This window comes from Heptranchias perlo, chromosome 33 (genome assembly GCF_035084215.1).
Source record: "Heptranchias perlo isolate sHepPer1 chromosome 33, sHepPer1.hap1, whole genome shotgun sequence".
NCBI classification, from domain to species: domain Eukaryota; kingdom Metazoa; phylum Chordata; class Chondrichthyes; order Hexanchiformes; family Hexanchidae; genus Heptranchias; species Heptranchias perlo.
Genome location: NC_090357.1, coordinates 316,279 through 328,552, shown reverse-complemented (window position 1 = coordinate 328,552; position 12,274 = coordinate 316,279). Strand labels below are relative to the sequence as shown.

The 12,274-nt window shown below is 41.5% G+C and overlaps 1 protein-coding gene across 5 annotated transcripts in view; it reads right to left on the bottom strand.

Moving 5' to 3' along the window:
• The window catches only part of tbcelb (tubulin folding cofactor E-like b), a 66,996-nt gene continuing 54,722 nt past the window's right edge, over positions 1-12,274 (bottom strand). For all 5 annotated transcript variants that reach the window (XM_067970800.1, XM_067970799.1, XM_067970801.1 and 2 more), the window contains one exon: positions 1-3,886. In XM_067970800.1, coding sequence (XP_067826901.1) covers positions 3,562-3,886 — 325 coding nt within the window. In that variant the 3' untranslated portion in view covers positions 1-3,561. The remainder of the gene's footprint in view (positions 3,887-12,274) is intronic.

The window sequence follows — 12,274 nt, the reverse complement described above, 5'->3', positions numbered from 1 at the left end:
TTGAAATTGAGCCTTTTTATTAGCCTTGATAATTCATTAAGCTGTACAGTACTTAAAATATTCCCTATAATTTTTCAGTCAGTAATTATAGATTGTAATATGTTCACTCCCTTACTAAAATTAAATGGATTTACATGCAGTATAGTTAAGAGATTGACTCAGTAATGTAGTCTGATTCATTAAGGGAAAGCTTGACATTAATGTGTTAGATACAGAATGAGTTAAGCTCGGTCAACATGCAGGTGCCAGAATGACATCAGACATCAACATAAAATACTGAGACCAGTGATTGGTAACACGTCCTCTTGGAGGTGCTGTATCCATTGGTGTCACCAAAGGGCACAAGTGGTATGGCCATTATGACCCCTCGAGAATCAGGGCACCCAACTTCCACCAGGGCTAGTAACATCTATGAGGAAGGTGCGACCAAAAATTTTAAAAACAAATTACAAGTTTTACACAGTAAAAGAAAAATGTTGCCCTGACATCTCCAATTTCATGAGGTTTACATTTCATCTCATGTTACTATGATAGGGAAAAAATGGAAGCTGCTTAAAAGCTGGCTGATCCTTTCCCCATCATTTCCTTTAACATTGTGCAAGAACCAACAAGTAATGTTGAGAGTTTTACCTGGCTCGCTGGTGTTAGGATGCACTTAGTAACACCATTTTTATTTCAATGTGTTGCAAAAAGGTGATTGTACAAGTACAGAGTCAGATCCTAACTGGATTGCGGAGGTGAGGGAGGCAAGGCCTCTAGGGGAGGCAGTCTCGCATTATGCCAGCTGAACCCTGTACAGAATATAACTCCAGTCAGTGTTGAGCCCAACTGAGAACGTATTCATGAGTCTATGAATCTCCAGGAAACTTTATAAACCAACGGTTGTTTTAAATGTTTTGAAAGTGCAGTCATTCCCCCCTCACTTTCAATACATTAAAATTTACTGCCCAGAAGCATGCAAGTACACAACTGGCTGGACAGGAGTCAGCCATGAATCAATACTGTGACTAATGATCTGAGTTGGGTGTCTGCAGCCCTGATCATAAGAACATAAGAAACAGGAGCAGGAATAGGTCATACGGCCCCTCGAGCCTGCTCCGCCATTCAATCAGATCATGGCTGGTCTTCAACCTCAACTCCACTTTCCTACCCGATCCCCATATCCCTTGATTCCCCTAGATTCCAAAAATCTAATTGATCTCAGCCTTGAATATATGCAATGACTCAGCATCCATAGCCCTCTGCGATAGAGAATTCCAAAGATTCACAACTCTCTGAGTGAAGAAATTCCTCCTCATCTCAGTCCCAAATGGCCGACCCCTTATCCTGCGACTATGTCTCTAGTTCTAGATCTTTGCTGGTCCAGTGTTGGTTGCTTGCTTGGTAGAAATTTCTCTCAGATTAATTTTATCTTTTTTATCCCCCCCCCCCCCCCCCACCAATATCTATCTAGTGACATCATTGCACCACAGCAGAAACCCTCAACATTTAAATTTGTACAGAAGCAATCTGAGCTTACAGACCGGTTCACCTTCAGAGTCCCAAAGCAATTGAAATATTTTATATGAAAGAATTTCAAACATGATTCAGAGAACAAAGCCATTACCAGATACATCAGGTTCCTAATTTCACACATTGTTAAAACAGCAGGGTTACAAATAAATCCTAAAAGGTCACAAAAAGGAAAAGTAGCTTCACAGTTCAATATACACTGATATATGGGAATGGAACAGTCTGCTTGGGTCAAATTTCTTGCAAACTGCAGGCAAATGGTGATTACTCACCTTAGGTGTAGTTTTCCTTTGAATGTGGCACATCTCCACATATAAATAGCAGGTTGTGCCTATCTGTATAGGGGACAAGCAATGAAGAATGCTGTCCCTTTAAATCTTAATGCATGCTTAGGACCCCACCCTGACTTGGCTCTACATTTAGCCTCACTCCAGGACACATCCCAGTTCCTTCCATTACGGCAGATCGAATTCAATGATTTGGTGAACAGTAACATGGGAATATTGCAGCATAAATATCTCCCCAAGGGACTAAGGATAGCATTATAAACCATCAGGTAGAAAATGAACCCTGAGATGTGATTATTTACCAACAATCACTCTCAATCACACGATTCGAACAAGAGTGCATACTGTCAGACATTAAACTCACCACGGTCAAAAAAAGTTGTTACAAACAGAATATACTTCTGTGAATACATTAAACACGTGCACAAATAACAAAATACAACATTAAATGGAATAATGCAACTTGGAGCACGTTCCAAAGATTTAACATCTCCAGTTTGAAAAGGACGGTGAGAAAAGACTCGAGCTTTGCTCTTGCCGTTTATGGGATAATTTGAATCTTTGAATATATTACTGTCCATATTATTCAATGTATTTATATGTATATTGCACAGTCAACACACCAAATGCAATGCAGAAACCATATACAACTTATAAAGTACTGTTGTGTATATGCAGTTTGTATAGCACTGAGGCCATTGTATATATACATGTATTATATAGTATTGTGTTTTAAGGTGCTGACTGTGCAGCTTAGAGCTCCACTACCTACTTTGTATAAACATCTCATTCAGGACTGAACCACATACTGTAAGTGCTAAGAAATGGATTCTGCTAAAATGAATTCCCATTGATTCAGAAACCATTCATGTTTTCGCAATATTAAAATCATGGAATGATACAGGAGGCTGCCATTTGTCCCATCGTGCCTGTGCCGGCTCTCTGAAAGAGCTACCAATTAGTTCCACTCCCCTGCTCTTTCCCCCTAGTCCTGCAAATGTTTCCTTTTTAAGTATATATCCAATTCCCTTTTGAAAGTTATTGAAATACATAATGCAGTCATGTTTTTAAAAGGATAATATCGTCCGTATGTTTCTGATAGCAGGAGGTTGGGTGGTGCAACAGAGCAAAACTAATAAATGGTTTAACTTTAGATCACTATATCATGTATCGATGATGTGATCTTATCCAGCTTTGCCTATGAGTAAGAACAATTTGTGCTCTGTATCTTACCCTATCGTCCGTAGGAATGTTTACAATAAGTAAACATAAAATTCCAATTGTATTGCACAGTACTGATGACTTATGTTCACAAAAGCTGAAGTTATTGGTAATTAAACGAAGTCACACACAGGCTGCAACCCTGGATTTGTGTAACCTCGTTCAATGTCTGCCCTTCACTGGATACATTGCACAGTAATTAGTAATACTTTACACTGTTGGTTTCAATAATCACATCACAAATCACAGGCAGCACCACCTGCCCCTAATGACCAGAGATTGATAGAGATCTCAGGCTCTGTCATTACACAGTTGCCTCAAACACGTTTCTCTATGTCTTTCATAGAAACTTTCTTCATTAATGGCAGGAACTTTTGATCTTTTGTGTGAACTAGTTTCAGTACTAATTGGTATCTACATGTTGGATCACTAACCCATTAACAGTTATAGTTGTGAAAACGCACTGTGGCCCAGCAACACTTTCATTAACAAACAAAATACTTGTGTAAAAAGTGCAAAGATTGTGAGTAAATTCACAAGACTATTTTGTTTTTGGTTCTACATGAATCTCATCTCCGTCTCGAATACTAAACGAGTGAAGAGCACGCGTGCTGAATTTCATTTCTTCTGGTCCAAAAGCCTTTACCATGTCTTGATCAATGTAGTACAAGCGCATGTTATTAGTCGATAACTGTACGACAGTTCGAAGTTGCTTCTTCAGATCAGCCACTGTCTGATCAAGACGAATATTCATGACCTCAACTTTACCTTCAAAGTGAACTTCAACCTTAGCACGGCTCTGGGGTCGAAGGTCAACCACTGCCAATGGTTCCAGCACACCATATTGTGTTACCAGTTCATGGTATCTAGAAAATAAATGGAGAACAGTTAATTCCTATAGTACATTGCAATTAATGTTCAAACTCAGTGAGACTGGCCCAAATATTAGTGCTGACTAGTGTAGAATATAAAGGCCCATCCCTCACCCAAGTTGGAGCAATCTTCTTCCTTCAAATTAATTTTGCTCCACGCATTAAGTCTAAGAGCATATTCAGTGTACTGATCCCATTAACAGCATTTGGGAACATGAATGGCACAAATCCTTGCCCATAACTTCCTCCTTTATCCATTACAGATGTTCGGATGGGATGAGAATGAGAACTTCATTTGTTAGATGAGGATCAGGCTCTGTACAAAACTCCAGGATTTTAATAAATGTCAGATCCAGATTGATACAGAAACATGCATCCTAAAGACACAGGCCTCATCAGGAACACCTCTCCTGCCAGTTGTCTTCATTTATATTAAACCTACCATTGGACACCTTATCAAATGCCTTTTACCTACAACATTCACTGCATTTCCTTTATCAATACACTCATACTTCCCCAAAAAACTATTAAATTTGTCAAACACAACTTGCCTTTTACATGTCCATGCTTGCTGCCCACAATTAACCCATGTCTTTCTACGTATTAAGTTTATCCCACATTATGGCCTCCAGACACTTACCCACTACTGACTGATCATTCCCACTATTCTACACTTCAGTGAAAACTGAAGCAAAGTAATCAGTTGGTCTCTCCAACATTAGTTCATCACCCGTAAGACTTCCTCTTCATCTCTTAATCCACCCAATTCCTTCCCTTTTATCTGTTTAGAAATTATTTACCGTTTCCCTGTGTATGTTACGTCAGTCTTCACAGCCGCATTTTTATTTGCTTCCCCATTGTATTTTGTATATTCTGCTTGATTTTCTCTTGCATTAGCAGCCCTAGATTTGTCTGTGCCTCTTTTTCAAGTCTTGTTTTAATTTCTCTACTCATCCCACAAATTCTAGCTTTTACTACATTTCCTTTTCTTCCTGTGGGAATATGTCTAGTCTGCATCCTAATCATCTCCCATTTGAACTTTCCCATTGTTTATGCACGGTCTTACCTCAATTTTTCTGGGCTTATTCCCTTTATATCTCTTTGAATTTGGCATTTTCCTTTACCTTTGTTCTGTCTCCTTTTCAGTTTTTATATCAAACCTGTTATGGTCGCTGTTTTCTGGATGTTCCCGACTCATATCATTTGCCACACTTCATTTCCTAGAATTAAATCCAACACTGCCTCCCTCCTAGTTGGACTAAAAACATACTAATCTGGACAGCAGACACAGTGCAGAAACCCTCCCCTTCTTTGTTGCATACATTACTTTACCCTAAGCCTGCCTTTGGATAATTAATGCCACCTATTATGGCCCTGTTGTTCCTGGATTTTTCCCCTCTATCTTCTTTCCCATGCTCAGCAGTTTATAATATAATCCCCAACACAGCAACAGTTCCCTTTTCATTCCTGAACTCTAACCAAATAGAATCAAGTTTTGCATCATTCCCATGTCCTAGTGCTGTAATGGAATCATTGATTAACACTACCATTCTACTCCTCCTGAACACTTTGTACCCAGGAATGTTCAGCTCCCAGTCCACCTCTAGCCTAAACCTCCACTCTGCTAACGCTATTATATTATATCCCATGGAAACTCATGCCTCTAGCTCACCAAACGTATTGACATTTTGTGTATTTGCATGTAAGCCTGAAACCTCCTTTTCTCCAACAATCTTAACTCATTCTAATCCTTATGTTCTGTTTTTCCTTTCACCTTTGCTACATTCCTTGTTCTTTTTGCTCTCCTTTCTGCTTTCTCACCTCACTTTTTTCTTTACCCCTCCCTCATGCACTAGCGACCCTCCCAATGAGGACATTGGTCCCCGCTGAGTTTAGGTGAAGCCCATCCATCCTGCACAGGCCACTCCTCTCCCAGAACTGGTCCCAGTGTCCCAAAAATCTGAACCCTTCCCTCCGAGACCATCTCTCCTGCCACGCGTTTAAATCTCTTATCTTACTATTTCTATGCTGACAAGTACCAAGAGAAATCCTACAATACTATCCTTGAAGCTGTGCTCTTCAATCTATCACCTAATTATTGAAACTCCCTTTGTAGTACCCAAATTCTATTTCTTCTTATGCCATTGGTTCTAAAATGAACTACAGTTTCTGGAAATCTGAAAGAAAAACAGAAAATGCTTGAAACTCAGGTCAGGCAGCATCTGTGGAGAGAAAGAGAGTTAATGTTTCAGGTTGATGACCTTTCATCAGAACTGATGATTTCTTGCTGTTCTCCTTGCCTCTCCAAAATCGTTTGCCCCCCCCCCACCCAAAAATGATATCCCCGCTCTGGGGCAACTGGGAGTCACTGAGGTGATAGATAGTGGACGATCGATGGATCTTGTGTACATGGATTTACGGAAGGCAGTGATGAGGTTCTGCACAACAGGTTGCTCGCTAAAATGGAAACGCACGGAATTGGAGGCAATCTCATGACATGTATAGGGGGAAGAGGGTTGGGAGAAAAGGGACATTCTTGGATTGGCGAGCAGTGCCAAGGTTTGCCCCTCAAAGATTGGTATTGGGATACTACTCCTATCAAGTTTGCAGATAGTATGAAGGTTGGAGGTACCAGCTAATGTGAGAGAGAGCAGACATTTGAAAAAGGCATAGATTTAAGATGGCAGATGTGGTTCAACATGAAGTTTGAAGCAGTACACTTTGAACGAAAGAACAGAAGTTGAGAGAACAGTCTAAATGGGGGTGCAAGGGCGGGGCACATGAGCAAAGGAGTTTAGAAGTTCAGATACATAAGTCATTAAAAGGTGGCTCACAGATACAAAAAGCAGTCAAAAAAGTGAATGGGCTGCTGCGCTTCATCACAAGAGGTAAAGAGTATAAAAGCAAGGAATTGATAATGTAATTATACAGAGGGGTGATCAGACCTCATTTGAAATGAGTGTTTAGTTTTAGACATCCTACCTAAGGAAGAATGCACCTTGGGAGAATAGTTCATGGACTATTGACTATGATGATACCTGGGCTGAACGGGCTAAATGATATTGAGACTGGACAAACACGGGTTATATTCCTTGGAAATAAGGGGGTCAAAGTGTAATCTAATTAAGGCATTTAAACTAAAAGGGAATTGATAAAGTTAGAATATCTCTTCCATCTAGTAGGGAATGCAGAACAAGGGGAAATAATCTTAGAAATCAAGCCAAATCACAGCAAATCCAGGAAAAAGTTCTTCACACAAGGGCTGAGAATGTGGAACATTGTGCCCCATAGTCTGCAAGTTAATTGAGTTGTTTAAAAGGGAGCTAGGTACTTACCCTAGGCATTAAGGAAAATGGATGAACAGCTCAAACAGCACCAGTGTGAGGAGGGAGCACCAGAGAGCTTCACTGGTGAGAACGAGTCAGCCCAACAGGCTCCACGCTAGCTGTCGCACCAGCAGCCTCTTGAGACCCAGTTTCAGATACTATACACAGAGCCACAGCTGAGCAACTCTCAGAAATATCAATCAACAAGATTAAATGGGTCAATGCAGAATACTAAAACAAACTGATTTGCAGTTTATGAAAGGAATATAATTTTAGTAACAATAAATTTGTAATTGTCCAGATAAGAGCTCAAATGTTGAAGATTATTTCCTGTGTGTTTTAAAGAGCAAGTGTGAGAGTGAAACACTGTCCACGGAGTATTCTAATCTGTCCCTGTCCACGAATGAGACAATATGAGCATTTCATGGGAGAGTCAGACATGTACAAAGCTGGAACAGAGAGCTGTTGTTTGGAAGGAACATTCCAGCACCTGAGTGAGTCTCTGGAGGTCTGAACCTGACCGGCTTTGCTTTCACTCCAGCAGCACTTCACCAACAGAGTCCTTCCCGGTTAGAACCATTTGCAGTTTTGCACAATATGAGCTTTCTTTCCAACTCAAAATGGAGATAATCAGAGTCTGAAATGATACCTCAGCAAGGAGTAATTTCCAATTCTGTTCATCAAACCCACTTTGTGCCTTGGCTAATTGCCACTTTCCCAGCCTGCTAGCTCTACACCAATATCCCCAAATGTGCAATGATTCTACTTGCACATGCATAAAGATTCTGCAAGCATGCTAACTGAAGGTGATTCAGTTCAAATGGAAAAAACCTTAAAATAAAAGTGTCTGTGATTTAAAGGATCACTTGAATCATATGAAACAAGACCCAGACATTCAGCACTACAAAAGCATGAATCAGAGCAGGAGTTAAACTGAATCAATCTCAATATCTAAACTAAACAAAAACACAACAGAAGTAGATTTAATGCTTTATATTCTGAAATTTGCAAGGACAGCAGTGGCAACTAAATCACAGGACACAGTGCATGAAATACAGATGTCATTGTGCAAGCTGTCCTGGCTAGTGGGTAAGAGCCTGCCCTGCTTGGGAGAGGATATAGATGTGTTACCAAGAGGACTAATAAGTCAAAGTAAACAGGGTTCCAGGGCAACATGATGCAAGCATTATCTTGGCCTTATCCCTCTTGATTTAATGCATACTTTGGGGATAGGATGCATTTGATAAAGAGCTTTCTTTTTGCAGGGAACAGAACATAATTCATTTTTGGCAAAAACAGAACATGCCATTCAGCCCAATAAACTCATCCTTTTCAGAGATTAATCTCACTACCCACCATCTCATTTCTCCGTTTCTCTCCAGAAAGAGATCCAATTGTATGCTGAATCCATTTATACTGCTGCTTTAATGTCCGTCCCTGCTAACTTGTGCCACAACTCTATTACCTTTAACGAAAAAGATTAGCTGAGCTTCCCTTCTTACTCTTGGTTTAGTAATTTTAACTTGTGTCCCCTGATAATTGAACCATTCACTATAATGAACAATTCACCTGGATCAACTGCTAATCCCCTTCACGATATCAAAAACTTTGAGCTGATATAATTGAAGTCTTTTTTTCCACAGATGAAATGCCAAACAATGATAGGTCTCCATGATCAAACATCAAGATCCAGCTAAACATCTGTGGTCTGAAACACAATCAAATGTTACAAGGATTGTTGTGATCATGAGACTGTTGTCTGTGGAATACAGCCAGTCAGACTGGAGCAATGTAAATAATATTTAATTGATACACAGGTGCTTCCATTTGATTGGGAGCTAGATAAATTCCACCAAATCTTCTCCTCCAGCAGTGGTCCCTGTGGTTATTGGATTTCCTCAGTAGATTAGATAAGTTCAACGTCCATGACAGTACAAGTGGTATGTGGTCTACAGGAAGGAGCAGGCTTAATGTGAACTTTTTTTTGTTCAGAGCATACATGAGGATACACCAAGCTCTTACTGAGTAGGCATGCCACTTGGTCCTCTTCAGCCACTAGTACCCAATTTTCAGTGCATTCTAACACAGCTCCGGATTTTGGACAACAGTACATTAAAGTATCTGACCAAGGTACCATCTGTTCAATCGAAGATTGATTTATATTAGAGATGACAATGGGAAAAACGAAGAACTGTAGCACCCAGATTACTCCTAAATCCAAAGTGACAATCACCTAAGTGGAGTTATTTGTTAAGATGCTAAAGACCCAGGGGAGAGAGAAGGGTACTGGCCATGGAGCTGTAATAGAAAACCTGTAATTCCATGTTCTCTGCTGCCTTAACACCACAAGCCCTTCTGCACCAGCTGGTGCAAAGCAAAGTGCTCAGATACTACAGTCAACAGGTTCAGTTACAGGGGCTGGAGTGGCGGGAAACAGTGAGAGCAGAGCGGGGATAAAAACAGCGCAGAGCAAGAGAGAGAATAAAAACAGCGCAGAGCAAGAGAGAGTGTTCACCAGAGCAGCAGGAAACAATGAGAGCGGAGTGGGAGTAAAAACAGTGCAGAGCGAGAGTTCAGAGTGGCGAGAAACAGTGAGAGCAGAGATAAAAACAGCACAGAGCAAGAGTTCACCAGAGCAGCTGGAAACAGAGAGAGTAGAGCGGGGATAAAAACAGCGCAGAGCGAGAGTTCACCAGAGCGGCTGGAAACAGTGAGAGTAGAGCGGGGATAAAAACAGCGCAGAGCGAGAGTTCACCAGAGCGTCTGGAAACAGTGAGAGTAGAGATAAAAACAGCACACAGTGAGAGTGCACCAGAGCGGCTGGAAACAGTGAGAGTAGAGCGGGGATAAAAACAGCGCAGAGCGAGAGTTCACCAGAGCATCTGGAAACAGTGAGAGTAGAGATAAAAACAGCACAGAGCGAGAGTGCACCAGAGCGGCTGGAAACAGTGAGAGTAGAGCGGGGATAAAAACAGCGCAGAGCGAGAGCGGACCGACCGTGTTCTGATAAAAATCAAAGTGACGTCATGAGTAAAGCAGATAGGTGATTAGTGGTGAGTATTTCTTAGGACCGTGGGCTAAGTTACAGTAAACCCGAATAGCATATAACTAAATTTATTAATTAAATAAATTAGAGGTTAGTACTAAGATCAAAATTACAAATATTTTGATTGACAGTGACATAATTAATTAAATAAATACTATAGATATGGCAGGGCAGATGTATTGCAGCTGCAACATCTGGGAGCGACTGGACAGTCTTGTCTGGGGCGACCACATCTGCAGTAAGTGTCTGCAGCTCGAGGAACTTCAGCACAGAGTTGAGGAGCTGGAGTCCGAGCTGCAGACTTCGCAATACATCAGGGAGGGAGAAAGTTACCTGGACATTTTGTTCCAGGAGGCAGTCACACACCTTAGACTAAATACTTTAGATTTGGCCCATGGTCAGGAACAGGAGAGTGTGACAACGAGTGAGGCAGATACAGGGATCCAGGAGGTAGCATTGCAGGAGCCTCAACCCTTGCACTTGTCTAACAGTTACGAGGTTCTTGCAAGCTGTGCAGATGAGAGCAAGAACTGCAGGGAGGATGAGCAAACTGACCACAGCACCATGGTACAGAAGGCCATTCAAGTGGGGAGAGTAAAAAGGAAGGTGGTAGTACGCGCAAGTATAGGTCGGGGGATAGATACTTTCTCTGCAGCCAAGAGCGTGAGTCCCAAAGGCTGTTGCCTACCCAGTGCCAGGGTTAAGGACATCACCTCCGGGCTGGAGAGGAACTTGGAGTGGGAGGGGGAGGATCCAGTTGTCGTGGTACCAACAACATAGGTAAGACTAAGAGGTTCTGCTGAGAGAGTATGAGCAGCTAGGGACTAAATTAAAAAGCAGAACCACAAAGGCCACGAGCAAATTGGCATGGGGTAAATAAGATCAGAGAGATGAATGCGTGGCTCAAAGATTGGTGTGGAAGAAGTGGGTTTCAATTCATGGGGCACTGGCACCAGTACTGGGGAAAGTGAGAGCTGTTCCATCAAGACGGGCTTCACCTGAAGCATGCTGGGACCAGTGTTCTGGCTAATCGAATAACCAGGGCTGTAGATAGGGCTTTAAGCTAAATAGGACGGGGGGGGGGGGGGGGGGGGAGGAGGGGAGGGTTCAGGTTGGGGGGGGAAGTTAGAATGAAGAGAAAGGACAAGGAAGTAGTACAGGGAACAGATAGGGGTAACGATAACCAGAGTGTGACAGGAAGGGATAGAGCGAACAAACGTAAGAGTGCATCAGCAAATGGGGCCACAGTAGGAAAAAATGGTAAAAAGACAAAATTAAAGGTTCCTTATCTGAAAGCGCGCAGCATTCATACGTAATAAGACAGATGAATTGACGGCACACATAGAAATGGGCATGATCTCGTTGCTATTTCAGAGATGTGGTTGCAAGGTGACCAAGGCTGGGAGCTGAATATTCAAGGGTATCTGACATTTCGGAAGGATAGGAAAAGGTGGTGGGGTAGCTCTGTTAATAAAGGATGAAATTGGTATAATAGTGAGAAATGATCGTGGCTCCGAAGATCAAGATGTAGAGTCAATTTGGGTGGAGGTAAGAAATAGCAAAAGTAAGAAATCACTAGTCGGAGTAATCTATAGGCCCCCTAACAGTAGCTACACTGTAGGGCAAAGTATAAATCAAGAAATAATGGGGGCTTCTAAAAAAGGTAATGCAATAATCATGGGCGATTTTAACTTTCATATAGATTAATCAAATTGGCAAAAGTAGCCCTGAGGATGAATTCAGAGAGTGTATTCAGGACTGCTTTAGAACAGTACGTTGTGGAACCAACCAGGGAACAGGCCATTTTAGATCTGGTAATGGGTAATGAGACAGGATTAATTAATGACCTCAAAGTAAAGGATCCCTTAGGAAACAGTGATTATAGTATGATGGAATTTCACATCCAGTTTGAGAGTGAGGATCTTGGATCTGAAACTACTGTATTAAACCTAAATAAGGGCAATTACATGGCATGAGGACAGAGTTGGTTAAAGTGGACTGGGAAAACAG